This window comes from Talpa occidentalis, unplaced genomic scaffold (genome assembly GCF_014898055.3).
Source record: "Talpa occidentalis isolate TD23 unplaced genomic scaffold, MPIMG_talOcc4v2.1 talOcc4.11, whole genome shotgun sequence".
Classification (NCBI taxonomy): domain Eukaryota; kingdom Metazoa; phylum Chordata; class Mammalia; order Eulipotyphla; family Talpidae; genus Talpa; species Talpa occidentalis.
In genome coordinates this window covers 90,357,965-90,372,213 of record NW_023601104.1, presented here as the reverse complement: position 1 = coordinate 90,372,213, position 14,249 = coordinate 90,357,965, and the positions used below count along the sequence as shown (strand labels likewise).

The 14,249-nt window shown below is 54.9% G+C and overlaps 1 protein-coding gene across 5 annotated transcripts in view; it reads left to right on the top strand.

The window, feature by feature from the left end:
• TMEM63C (transmembrane protein 63C) overlaps positions 1-14,249 on the top strand; it is a 72,774-nt gene that overhangs the window by 26,597 nt on the left and 31,928 nt on the right. For 4 of the 5 annotated variants that reach the window (XM_054691924.1, XM_037503797.2, XM_037503801.2 and 1 more), the window contains exons 3-5: positions 10,722-10,884; positions 11,374-11,453; positions 11,823-11,904. In XM_054691924.1, the coding sequence (XP_054547899.1) occupies positions 10,735-10,884; positions 11,374-11,453; positions 11,823-11,904 (312 nt within the window). In that variant the 5' untranslated portion in view covers positions 10,722-10,734. Of the gene's footprint in view, positions 1-9,895; positions 9,959-10,721; positions 10,885-11,373; positions 11,454-11,822; positions 11,905-14,249 lie in introns of all 5 variants that reach the window. The other variant, XM_037503796.2, reaches the window with a different exon arrangement.

The window sequence follows — 14,249 nt, the reverse complement described above, 5'->3', positions numbered from 1 at the left end:
CATCTCACAGCCACGCAATAAGGTAGATGCTATTAACATCTCTGTTTGCAGATGAGACTGAGGCACAGGGAGGTTAAGAAACTTGCCCAAAGACGTGGAGCAAGTAAACAGCAGACAGGATTTGGACCCAAGGAGCTGTAGGGTGCCACCCCTAGATGCCACACTTCTTCTGTTTCCCAAGATGCTCCGAGGCTAGAAGATGAGCATATGGAATGGAGGGGTGACAGGACAGGCACCTTGGGGGACACTCTTCCTGTAGACCTCCCATTTCCCAGGTGAGTCTACACCTGGGGGTAGATCTGTAACCTGACCTTGATTCTAGTCCCTCCCCACTGCCATTGGCTAGCAGCCCCTTGAGGCCAAGCCCTATAGCTGATCTGGATTTCTTTTCTAAGGAAGCAGAAATTGAGATTACCTAGTGAGAGAATGCGTTAGCTAGCGGGAGGGGGGATATTCCAGGGAAAGGACTAGCATACGTTAAGACCCTGTGGCAGAGTGACGGTGGCTGCAGGAAGTAAAGGAAAGACATGAGAGGCCGTGGGTGCAGATGAGGGATGGGTAGGATGAGGTGAAGCAAGAGCAGCAGGTAGGCCATGCTGGCCTCGTTCAGGAGAGCTTCAGACATCCCTTCTAGCTGGTGATTGCAACCTGCAGGGCTACTTGGGCTCAGCTTGTCCAGGAAGACCCTGGACACTCCAGGTTGTATTCAGTGGCTTCACCGGGACTGCTCAGCCCTTCCCAGTTATAACTGCCCCTAGTGCAGGCCTTTATCACCCTGCTTCGAGAACCAGGTTGTGAGGGAGAAGCACATCTCCTCCTTGGCGCCCAGGTCTCTGTGGGGAACTCGGGAAAGAATAAGTGAGTGGAGGGAGGACGTCGTTGCTGAGGCCAGTGCTCGAAGAAGGCTGCCTTGTCCATTGTTGACCTGGAGCATTTCCACTGGGGGCAGGGATCAGAGGCTTCCCACAAAGGGGAGGCTTGGAATGGGGAGAGGAAGGCCTTGAGGAGGCAAGCAGCCACCCATGTGCAAGAGCTGAGGCTTCTAGTAGGGAGATGGGAGGGTACTGGAGCCTAGTGAGCCGCCACTGTCCCAGCCTCCACCCCGGAGCAGGCCGGGAGCCTGGAGCTCAGAAGACAAGGATCAGGTAGGCCCTGCTAACGCCTGGGCCTCGGCTTCAGGCCGCACGCCTCCCTCTGCCCCCCACCCCCACCACCTCTTGCTGTGCGACGCGGGCAGGCGACTCACCCTCTGCAGGATGGGACTCAGTATCTTCGTTTGTAAAATGAAGACAGTCATCACCCTGCCCCATCAGGGCTGTTGTCCTGCCAGGCGGTGACTATAAACATTCTTGGGTACCTGGAACAAAGTGTAGTCCCGGTCAGGACCACCAGGTTGCAACCTCACCCCAGACTCCTGTTTCTCTTTTGTTTCCTCCAGTCTAGCCTTAGTCCACACCTCCAAATTGGCTATAGGAGCCTCAGGGGCCACCATCCCCCACTGATTGATTGAGGGTTGGTGGGAGGGCAGGAGAGGTGGAGCAGGCAGGAGAGGTGGAGCAGGCAGGAGAAGGAGCAGGTAGGAGAGGTGGAGCAGGCTGGAGAGGTGGAGCAGGCAGGAGAAGGAGCAGGTAGGAGAGGTGGAGCAGGCAGGAGAGGTGGAGCAGGTAGCAGAAGTGGATGGGGCCGGGCAGGCTGGCCCCCAAGCGAGAACTGTGCTGGGGAGGCCACCAACCCCACCCAATCACTGCCCCCAGGTGCTGATGCTGTGGTCAGCTGCCAGGAGTTCCTGATCTGGAGAGGGAGGGCACCCCGGCTTCTGGGCAGACCCCCTGGTAACCACTGAGACCTCATGCTGCTGGGTCCAGCCCTGATCTTCCTGTGCCTGGTGCTATGTGGGGAGGGTGGGGGTGGGGGGCAGACTCAGGCCTTGGCTCTCCTGAGTAGGCAGCCCACACAGGAGCCGCTGAGGCCTCCGTCTCCTCCACCCCCTCACCAGCCCCTGTGGGAGCTGCTCGAAACAAGGGCCTTTAAGGAGCAAAGAGGAGGATTTGGTGCAGAAGGAAGCTGACTGTGCCTGGAGATACCTTGAGATACCAAGTCTTCCTTTTTAAGTCTTTTTCCCCCTAATTTTAATCACTAGCACATGCTCATATGAAATAGTTTTTCAATTCCAAAATTTCTTGTGAAAGACCACTGCAAGAACACAGTTCCTCCCCACAGAAGCTGGTCTTTTTTTTTTTTTTTTAAGATTTATTTATTTATACATGCACTGGGTACAGTCAGAAGCGGGGGAGGGTGAGAGAATTCACCAGAGCCAGAGCGGGGAGCAGAACAGGCAGAAGAACCGAAGTACACTGCTGAGGGGAGCAGCGGGCGGCAGGAGAGGTCTGCGCGCCATGTGGGACCCTCACCGGTGGCCGGGGATCAAACCGGCTCTGCAGAAGCTGTGGGCAGCTTCGCAGCCCAGCGCTCAACTGCTGCACCACGGGGGGAGGCCCTGGTCTTTTTTTTTTTTACCACAGGTATCATTGGGGTTTTTGTTCTTTACCTTCTTTTTTTAGAATTAAGATCCTCTCATTTAACAGCTTTACATTCTGCTGTTTTTACTTAGCGCTTTGTCTTTTTGGCACAAGCAGGGAGTCACCCCTTCTCTTCCAGTGTCCCACCGAGTCACTGCTCACTTCCCGGAATGTGGGTGATGACCCCATGGAGGCCTGGCCCCTGCCCCCATGTGGGCATTTTGGCGGTGGCTTGCAGACTTGGGGCCAAGGGCTGAAAGTCATGGGCCACTGGTGGGGACGCAGAGTCTGGAAAACAGGCGATGGAACTTTCCTGGCTAGGGGGGCTCCTGTAGCATCCCAGAGGTGGTGGGGTGAGGGTAGGCTGCATACTCACTTCTGGCCCAGGTCCAGGCGGCTGCCCTCTCCCCTCCACCCTCTAGCTGCCTCTGCCTCCTGTCCTTCCCTTTAGCAGGGAGAGCCTTACATGTTAGAGCATACCTGGGTGGCGAGCCTGTCTTCCTGCTCCCCAGAAACACGGCCCTCCTGGAATGGGCAAAGCAGCTCTCCCTAGTTATACCTGCAGAGGCCACCGAAAGCTGTCAATTCCAGTCCTGCCTCTGTCTCTCTAGCCTCTCCTGCCTGCTCCACCTCTCCTGCCCGCCACCCACCCTCAATCAATCAGTGGGGGATGGTGGCCCCTGAGGCCCCTATAGCCAATTTGGGGGTGTGGACTAAGGCTAGACTGGGAGGAAACAAAAGAGAAACAGGAGTCTGGGGTGGGGGTTGCAGTCCTGGTGGTCCTGACCTGGTGGACTACGCTTTAGGCCAGATACTTAACCCCTCTGTGTCTCCATTTCTGTGCCTATAAAATGGGGATACTGATAACCTCCCTCTTAGGCTGCTACCTTTTAGCTTGCTCGGGGAGCATAAGTGATGGTCAGTGGGGTGACGGATAACAAGAGGGCACCCATCTCACAAATGTCTGCTTCCTCTCCTTCCCCTTTCTTCTTTTGAGGTCTTCTTGGGGCTGTGCCTACTTGGGCCTGGAGTGCACCGCCGGAATTCCCCATCAGTGTTAGCTTTTTTCTGCCTAGCTTGTCTTCAACCTGGTACTTCATTCTTATTTGCTGGGCTTGGCATTCTCTGCTATAGGATGGCATCTAGCAAAGGGGTAGGAGGGTCTGCAGAGTCGGCTGTCCTGGGCATCAGTCCTTGTGCTCACTGGCTGCTTACCTGAGCCAGTTGCTTAACTTCTTCAGAGAGGTGGAAGACTCCATCCATAAGATGGGATCATAAACCAACCAATTCTTTGCACGGGAAGCAAAGCCACTCTGAGAACTTTAAGCAAAATTAAAAATTTAACCCAGGGAATTACACGCTCGCAAAATCACCAGAAGGGTTAGGACCTGGATCTTCAGAGCAGAGCAGCACCGACCCATCTCTTCAGCCACAGCCAGAATGGGACTCTTGAAGCTTGAATTCATGCCTCCTCATTTACAAACCAGGGATCAGGGAGCCTCTGCAGCCTGTGCCACAATCATCTCGCCCCCACCGCTAGAGCCAGAGACTGGGCATTGATCTGCTGCACGCTCCTTCCTCTCTTCAGCCTTGCTTATCAGCAGAGCATGGCCCAACCTCCAGGCAGATGAGTGCCTCCTCCTTCCACTGTATTCTCTATGTCCAGAGCATCTAATTGATGGAATGGGACCTGATGTGTATTCGGAACCCCACTGCAAGGGAGTGTTGGAAATGCAGTTTTTAGCTTCCCAGCCTCTGCAGCTTGGGAAGGCCCACTGGGAAGAGCTGGGGGCGAATGCTGATGCCGTTGGCCACATCCAACATACAATCTGATGGGCTTGTTCATCCCAATAATGCATTCAGACATCTGGCATGGTTCCTGCACATGGAACTCATTCTGTAGCTGTCAGCTGGTATGACTGGGTGAGGGGCACCCACCGGCCCTGCCCAGCACTGTCCACAGAGCTTGGGAAAGAGACAGCAGCGCAAATATATTGCCCAGTGTGGTGCTGTCCATAGTGCTGACAGCCTCTTTTGCTGGTCCCAGCTACTGGCTGCTTTATTTTAGTGGACCTGATGGCAAGGTGGAGCCCCAATTCACTCACCCCATGCCGGAGCTTCAGAGATGACTGAAGGGGTCCATTTAGGGGTTTCTGAAAGAAGGCTGGCTTCAGTCTTAGTAAAAGGGCTGCAAAGACACAACCACTATTTTGGGTATTCATAGTTGACAAGAATGTCTGCAGGTACTATCTTCTTTATCCTCATAACCATCTTGGCATCAGAGAATGAATGTAGTTACATCCTTCTTATAGAAGAGAAAACTGAGCAACAAGGGGTTCAGTAGCTGTTAATAAATAATAAAACCAGATTGGCACCCAGGCTCCTCATCCAAACATGCATGCTCCCTCCACTGCATGCTGTGACTTGGGGAACAAGCCTTGGTAACCTTGGTGCTGTGGGGAGACAAAAATGAGGGGCTCGGGTATACTCTGCACCCTGTGCAAACCACCCCATGTTATGTCCTGCCCTGAGAACGGTCCTGGGTGAAGGGTCATCCGTCTTTCAGATCTTTCACTGGGGCCTCCAGCTTGCATCCTCATTGTGGAAGAACTATGGAAAGTTTGAGAAAGAGACATGGGTCCTGCTATCAAAGAGACCACAGATATACTGGGGCTACTGACTGCTCATGTGCGTGGAGAAGCAAAAGGACAAAGCCAGGCAGTCGTGGCCAAGGCCAGCTTGTAAAGAGAGTGGGGATGAGATTAAATCCTGGCTGGTCATTGGAGAAAGCCTGGGTGGGAGGGATTAGGCTTTGAGCTGCACCCAGGGGCTATAAATACTGCTGAGACCAAGGTCCCATCAAGCCCAGGAAGTGGCTCACGCTCAGGTGGAGCAGATCGAGCAGCTCTGGGAGACATGGGGCGGGGACAGTGGGTGGGCACGGTGCCCGTGGAGGAGTGCCCGGGCCACTGGCCTCTAGTGTAGGTGGAACTTCCAGAGGTTGGGGATTCCAGGGAAGGGGTGATGTGGTCTTTGTATGTCTCCAGCCAACATCCACAGATTCAGAACGAACTGGGACAGGGGAGTACCAGGGAGGCGGGGATACAGAGAGGTCTCCTGAGAGGAAATATAAGGACTCCCCTCAGGCGCTAACCCGTTACAACATGATTTAAGGGGCACTGAGTTGCCATCCTTTATCCCCAAATCTCCCATCGTCTGTCCTTTCAGAGCTTCAAGCGAGAACTCAGGAAACATTTCAGAGCTTCAAGAACCTCCAATCTAGATGCAAATAACTCTAGAAATCATAAGTTGGTGTTTCTTTAATTTGGCTGCAGATAAGAACTGATTAGAGATTCTCACTTTTAAAGCCTGGAGTGTGGCATCCAGATCCTATATCTGGATCTAAACTCCTTCCAGGTGATTCTAGCATTTCCCCACACACCCATCCCCTGCAGGCTGATCCCAGCCAGGCAGCACTGAATGGGAAACCAGAGAAGCCAAGTTTGCATCCCACAGCCCCTCCCTTCCCAGCCGCGGGTAAATCTCCCAGCCTGCTGGCCGCCCGTTTCTTCATGTATAAATTTGGACAAATCTTCCTTTGCTGTGAAGATGTGAAGTGATCGATGCTGGGGGCACTGAGAGCAAGGGTGGGCTTACTGACAGGTAGGGGAAGATGCCTGGCCAGCTGGCATGGTGGGTGGGGGTGCACATTGGCCAGAACCCTCGCTGCAGCCCCCCCCCCGCCCCCCCCCTCCTGCAGAGCACCGGGTCCCCAGCAGTGAGAATGAATCTGATGAATCTGAGCCACAGAGCCGACTTCCTGGAAAGGTTGGGGGTGGGGGACAGAGGGAGGAGGGGAGGAGGTCTGAGTTCAAAGAGCACAAAAGGGGTGATGCAGAGAGACCCAGAGAGGGGGAGGTGAGTTCTGACACCCATGGCCAGAACTCCGGTGTATCTGTTCAAGGCCCAGAACCATGGGAAATGATCATTCCTTATTGTTAACATAAAGGTGATGAATTATTGAAGAGACAGCGGAGGCCAGATGGTGGGGCGGGGTGGGGGGGGGCAGGCCCTGTGGCATTCTGCACTGTAGGGTGAGCAGGCAGGGGGCGGGGAGGTGGAGTTGGGGTGGCTGTCCACCCACAGCTGCTTATCCTAGGATGGGGCTTATGGCTACAGGGATCTTCTCCAAACCAAAATGCAGGCCTGAGAACCCACAGGGTGCTGGAGGGTGGGCCTGGGCAGAGCTGGTAAATGCAGGCTGAGCAGCTGTGCGCTGTGACTCTGGGACACCTGGAATCCTGGGGCCAGCCAGGACCTTAGAAATCTCCCCCTGAAACCGCTCATCTTGCAGACAAGGAGACTGTGACCCAGATAAGGGCAGGCATCTGCCAAAGGCCGCACTGCTGGACCTGAGCCCCGTTCTCCTGGGGTCCCTCAGGCCGCAGTACTCTCCACGGCACTGCCCCAAAGGCCTGGGAAAGGTTTTACCCTTGAACTAGGGCTTGAACAAGGTCATCCTCTTGCCCTGCCCCCGCCCAGCTCAGCAGAGGCCCGAAGGACTTGGGATGCAGCAGAGCAGAGGGTGACAAACTGGCTGGGCTCAAGGGACAGTCTGCCGCTTTACCTTGTGACCATTCGCATGTCTGGCCTTTGAATTTTTATTTCATCTAGGGATGATTCCAGTACCTTAGGAGACTTGTCAGGATTAAACGAGCTGTTTTATAAGTGGGAAGTATCTATCCTGTACTAAGTGCTCAATAAATGTTAGCTGTTAGTAAGATTGGCCCTTCCCTAGGACTTTCTGGCCACGCTAGTCCTGGGTTTTCGGCTTCTCACACAGAGGACTTGAACTTGGTGCCCACCTGACCTGGAGGGAAAAGTGGGGAGCTAAGTGCTGGTCTGGTCCAGGCCAGATCTGGAAATCTGGGAGTGAGCCTCCAACTGCTGAGCCTCCAGCCTTGCCTCAGGAGGCTAGGATTGGGGGGCGGGGCATGTGACTGGGATGGGCACTCGGAAATCCTGACTCACTGAACCAATATTAATACCACCTTTCATTGCCCCTGCTCGGCCCCCAAAACAAGGCTGACGTTGGCTTTTCATGCACAGGGAGACCACTTCCAGGCTGCAGTTTGAGGCGCGCAGGACCCCTTCCCATAATCCCCACCTCTTCCCTTGCCTGTTGAGGACAAAGCCGAGGGATGGAGACTCGGACTGGTCAGGAAGGCCCACCAGTAAGCTGTTGGTGATGACAGTACCGCCACATACTGAGCGCATGCATTTCCCATCTACTGTGCGGAGGGCTTCATCCGAATTATTTTGTCTACACGATGATCCTATGAGCCAGGATTATCTGGATGTGCAAAGTGGGGCTCAGAGAGGTGAAGTCACGGCCTATGGTCACACAACTATCAAGGATGGATCAGATGACCTGGCTCCGGGGATTCCCTGTGCTCTGCTATGAAATTCATGCCCCAAGAGAGGGATCCCTGATGCCCCCCACCAGGCATGTGGCCATCCCTGCTCTTTGTTCCTTTAGCACACCCAGATTTCAGGGTCCATTCTCCCCAGTGCTGATGCACTGGCCTCCAGAAAGCTTTCTGTACCTTCCTGAGCCCCCGAGAGGTAACTCCCTCCAGAAAGAAGGAAGGTCAGGGCATGGTGAAGGGGTAATGACAAAGGCCGTGTGCTGCTCTAGGTTTCCACGGCAACAGCCTCCCTCATTCCTGCCTCTTTGCTGCTGAGAAAGCAGAAAAGGATGGCAAGATGGGGTGAGTCTCTTCTGTGTTCTCCTTCCTCATCTCCCCTTCCTGCGGGGCAGCCATGTTGAGGGGAAAGCGTGTCCTGACCTAACCCTGCTGGGTGGATTCCACCCCACTCCAAGCTTAGAGACTGAGATATGTAACTGGGATCCTCCCAGGCAGAACAGCAGCCAGGAACAGGCCTCCCCAAACCCCAAAAGCCATGAACACCCCCAAAGGACCTCATGTTTGAAGTTTAGGTTCTATCTGGGATCAGGCAAGAGTAAATACTCGACAAATTCTCGTTGAAGGGAGGCCTCCCTGGTGGCGCAAGGGGTTAAGTCTCAGCACTAGGAAGCTATCAGCAGCCACTACAGCAAGAGTTCGATCCCCAGCCAGCCAGGGAGCTACCCACATGGTGCGGCAGACCTCTCCTGTCTCGCCCACTGCTTCCCTCAGCAGTGTATTTCAGTGGATCCACCTGTTCTGCTCCCCACTCTGTCTCTGGTGAATCCTCTCACCCACCAACACCTCTGGCCTACCTCTGGCCTATACCCCAGCTCTTGTATGCATAAATAAATAAATCCTTGTTAAAGGAACAAATGGACAAATGAAAGAACGAACAGGTGCTTCAGCCTCCATGCTTGCCAGGACTGTTCATGTTCACTTTCCCAATTGCCTTGCTCAGTCTCCCTTTGCTCATGCTCCCCACCCACCCCCTCGCAGGAGCTTCTCTGCCCCCTCAAGGGTGAGGGGACACTCTCCTGTGGCCTGGGTTGATGGAGGCCTCAGGGGTGTGTGCCTGGCATACCTGCCTGTCTCCCCAGGGTCTGGGAGCCTCATGCAGGTGGGAGCAGAGGTGCTAGACCCCCAGAGCCTGGTTTACAGTAGGTCCTCGGCCCTTCTTTGGGGGAGAAAGGAAGGTAGGAGAGAGGGATACTTTCAGAATGGGACAAAGGGGAGTGGGAGCTGAGGAATGGAAAGAGCAGCATCTAGGACTCAGACCTCCGCAGAGAAGATAGAAACCTGAGCTCCTCACAGCCCCGACCCTGCCCTGCCTCGCCATGTGCTGTATTAACCAGCAACAGCCACCACAGCCCCATGACTGTATAGTGGCCCCAAGTGCTTTTTACATCCTTGGCCTGGCTCCTATCCCCAGGAAGCCCCCGGGGTGGGGATGGGGGTGGTGGCTCTGAGCTGTTCCCTTCCTATTAAAGATAGTGCTGGAATAACTGGACATCCACATGCCAAAACATGAGCTTAGAACCTACCTCACCCAAGACGCAAGCCTTAACTCAAAACACATGGCAGCCTTCCATGCGAGAGCTAAAACGATAAGATTTTTTGAAGGAGACATTGGTAAAGACCTTCTAAGCCCTTGGGCCAGGCGGAGCCGTCTTAGATGCCATACCAAAGGTGTGGTCCATAAAAGAAAATTGCATGAACTGGACTTTGTCAAAATTCAAAACTTTGGTGCTTCAGATCCACCATAAAGAGAAGGGGAAGACAAGAACAGACCGAAAGTGTTTGCAAGACCTGTCTGTGGTAAAGAGCAGCAACCTGGGCATAAAAAGGGCTGATGCCAGAAAAGATCTGGTCCCTAAGTCCTGTGCATCTGCATCTGTTCTTTTGCAGCAGCCCTATAGCTGAGTGGAGCCTGCAGGCCTGACTGGGAGCCTCTCTGGAGACCCCACTCAGGTAGGAGAGGGAATCTTAGGCCTCAGCATGCCCTGCATGCCCCACACGCCCCTCTGCCACCTGCTTCCTCCTCGGCACTGGCTCCCTCCGGTGGCCACAAGCAGAACTGCAACTCCCTGCCGGGGCTCAGAGTTGCTCCATCCTCCAAGAGACCCCAGAAGCGGCCTTGCAGCTGCTCTGATTCCGGCAAAGGCTGACTTGCAAAACGTGCCATGTTCAATGTAATCTAGTGTGTTTTTACATTTGGGTAAACGTGTCTTTGTGAGTTTACCAGTGACCTGGGATAATAAAACTGGGCAGCCTAGGCAGAAAAGGCAACAGAGATTAGGGGTACTTAAAAAGATAAGCAAGAGGCTTCCTAGTCCAGTGAGATGCTAGCCAGGGACATCTTCTTCCTTTATTATGCCCTTTGTTCTGTTTTTGTATGTTAGCACCAGGAGCCTCGGGCTCCCAGGTCACCCCCATCTCCTGGTCATGGCAGGAGATTTATTCCCTTTTCTGTCTCCCCCACCTCTCCCCAGATGAAGCCATTAGTACCCCAACAAAACTCTCCCAGGAAGTCTGAGTCACCCAGTGCTCATGGTCCCGGGTTTGGGAGGCTGTTGTCTCACAAGGGAGGCCTGCGGCCATCTCGAGGCTGCCCTGCCTGCCTTCATCACTTACAGGCTGGCCCGGGGCACTGGGTCTGACGTGCACTCACTTCTGTGTTTTCACAGTGAGGAGGAGCCCTTATATCTGACCTGGAGACCCCTCTGTTTACCAGGGAGCCTTCCAGAATGGCTGTCTCGCAGGCCAAACTGAATGTGGTGGAAAAAACACATAACATATCGATGGACGAGTGTTTCCAGTCTCAAAGCACCGTCCTGAAGGGGCAGCCCTTTGGAGGTGTCCCCACAGTGCTGTTCATCAATGTTTTCTTGTGGCTGGTGAGTCTGGGCTCTGTGGTGGGTGGAAGTGAGGTCTGATCTGGGGCAGACAGCCCGGCTCTCACACGTGGTGCATCGAGGGCCTGAGTTGTCCCCACAGACACTGGTGGGAACTGTGTGAATGTCAGCCCTGCCCACGGTGGCCCCCGTGTTTGGGCCTCGGGACCTCGGGGTGGAGGAGCAGGAAGAAATCCCAAGATTGTCTTCCACGCACCGCTGTCCCAAGGCCCACCTGGCTAGGGCCCGTGGGCTCTGCTCTCTCCCCTTGCTGATTTCTTCAAGAGTTTCCTTGTCTGGTTGTCCAACAAAGCGTGAGCATGCACTCTAAGCCAGGATGCCACTGGGCACTCGGAAAACAAAAAGTCATGGTCCCTCCCTCTAGCTGGGGGAGCCCCCTAAGGGCCTCAGGGACAGGAGCTCCCCTGGGAACGCAGGAGGCTGGCCAAGGGGAAGGCATCCATGAGTTCTCTTGCCCTGATTCGCCTGCAGGTCATCATTGTGGTTTACTCCTTCCTCCGGAAAGCTGCATGGGACTACGGGCGCCTGGCTCTGCTGATGCACAATGACAGGTGAGGGCTGGGTCAGCTGCTTGCTCCCCTGGGGGGTGCTGCCATGACCAGGTGCCCACACTGCCCGTGCCCCCTCCTAGCCCACCCAGACAAAGGTGACTTGGAGGGCAGCCATCGCTGGGCATGAGGCCACTTTTTTTCTCAGATCTCAGACTTTCTGGATCCTGTGGCTCCCAGATGTGTGGGCACCTGGCCCCAGGGTGACGGCTCTCTATACACAGAGCTGTGTGCTCACAAGCAAGTGGACGTGTGTCCACTACTGGGCAGGAGTGGCCTGCTGCCCTCAGCCCAGGGAGCGGGCCAGAGACCAAGGCGCTCCTTAGCCTTCTTCCTCCTCTTCCACCTCCCTCTGCCTTTCCTGGCCCGCAGCATGACCTCGCTGATCTATGGGGAGCACAGTGAGAAGACTTCTCCCTCGGATATCTCCTTGGAGATGGAAGACAAGGACAAGGTGAGTGCTGGGGGGCCGGGGCAGGGGTCCCTCACCCGGGCAGCAGGATGGTGTGTGCAGGAAGGAACGAGAACATCTTCTGGCTTGGCAGCCAGCCAGGTCGCTTCTAGCAAGGTGACCTTAGGCACATTCCTCAGCCTCCCCAGACCTCGGTTTCCCCATCAGACTCACGGTGTTGTTAACCATAGCTACCTTCTGGGGTGCTGAGTAACTGTTCGCTAATTCTATTGTTTTGAAGAGATTTTTAAAGCTAATTTTTCTAGTTTTCTCAAATGTCCAACCCTTCTCACAGCCCCAGTCCTGCTCCAAACCCCCACTCTGAGCCAAGGACTTGCTTCCCATTTCATATAGAAGATTCCAGATATCAGGCAGGAATTACCTCAGCCTCTTGCTACCCAACCCCGCCCACGGAGAGTGGTCTTGTCTTCTCTTCCTCTCCTCCCCTCCTCTCAGATGCCACCTTCCACCTAAATTGCTTCGTCACTCAGCTCGAAGCTTTGGAGCATGGCTGTGTGCCAGCTGCTGGCCTGGGCACTGGGCAGTGAGCCAATGAGCAGGTGAAGTCCTGCTTTGTGGCACTGTCTTCCTGGGTGAGAGACCCCCAGACTCGCCTGTAGGGTGGTGGCAAGTGCATGAAGGAAGAAGGGGGGCAAGGATCCTCCCAGCAATCCCAGGAGCAGCTCAAGTGGCATGGCTGGGGGCTGTGGTCGAGGGGAAAGACCTGGAGGCCTGAAATGACATTGGAGCAGGGACCTGAGTGCAGGAAAGCGTGGGGGAGAGGGAGGCTCTGGAACTTCCCTTGCACCTCACACCCCCACGACCAACGCCTGTCTCGACCCAACGCCTGTCTCAACCCAACGCCTTGTCTCCCTCGCCATCACAGGCGCTCCCAAAAGGGCAGTTTGCGCTGGGCCAGGTGTCTCCATTTCGCGCTTCCCCTCCTCCACCCCCTCAAATGTGGTGCCACCTCATCATCATTCCACCCAGACGACCCCCCCCCCCGTGCCACAAAATTCGATGGACTTTCCCCAGTTCTCATCTCATCCCTCAGAAACCTGCCACCGGGCACCTTTCATACCCAACAGGCACTTCATCTGCTTCTGTGAAATGTAGCTGTGGGTTCTCCTCTCCTGCTGTCTGTTCCTCCCCTGCCCCCTTTGCAAGTCCCCCCACCCCACTGCTGACCCCCCGCAGTCCCCACAGCTGACCCCAGGCCCTCCCCACCTCGCTTCTTGCTTTCCCTCCGTGCAATGTCACCCGCACTCACTGCTTTGCCTCCGCATTCAGGGTTCCCGCCCCACCTCCAAGGTGGGTGTGTGGGGACTTCCCCACACAGCAAGCAATTCTCAGCCATCAGCAGGGGTCAGAGAGCTCAATCCAATTCCGACACCGTCTACCCAAGAGAACGTCAGGATCCACAGGTGACAGGCTCAGACCCCCTCCCTCCAGACACCAGCAAAGCCCAGGCCCTTACCTGCTCTCTGGGCCGGCTGGCAGCAGCTCAGAAGCGCCCGCGATGCTCCACACGTGTGATTCACTTACTAGAGCGGCTCACAGGAAACCCCTTAACTGCTTAGATCACGATTGATTATAAAGGACTTAAGTGGGGAACAGCCAGCTGTGGGGGGTGCAGAGGGCCAGGTGTGAGGAGAGGGGTCAGCTTCATGTTCCCCTCCCCCCAGGCTTGCTGTTCTCCCCAAATCTCTGCTCGGCCACCAACCCAGAAGCTCTCTAAAGCCCCTCCTTGGGGGGCCTGTGAAAGCCTCATTTCTCAGGCACAACTGATTAAATCACTGATGATTGACCTCAGCCTGCAGGTCTCCTCCGCAGAGGTCTGGGGCCGGCCGGAAGCCCAGCCCGCTAACCTGCACTTGGTTCTGCCCACCAGCCTCCCACCCCCATCCCGCCTCGGGGGGCTTTCCCAGAGTCACCTCCTTAGCCAATAATAAATGCCTTTATCACTTCACTATTTAGGACATTTGTAAGGGTTTTGGGAGCTGCAAGATAGGAAGGGTAGAGGAAGGCCACATAAATGTGAGGAAAATGTCCGTGGAACTGATCACACTTTGGTCATCTCAAGAATTTGCTGCACATGCACAAAAAATAAACATCTGCAAATCTCTATCAATCTCATTAATCACAAAAGCACACTTCCCTACCTGATCCCGCCTAAGTTTTTACCTCTGGCCTCCAGTCCCATTTACCCAATGGCTTTTAGACGATCTCCACATGGGCGTAATACAGGCATTTCAGATTCAGTGTGTTTGAAACATCAGCCACGGTCGCCCCACACGCCCACCTGTCCCTGCATCTCTGGGATCCATCTCTTTCCACCATCACAACCA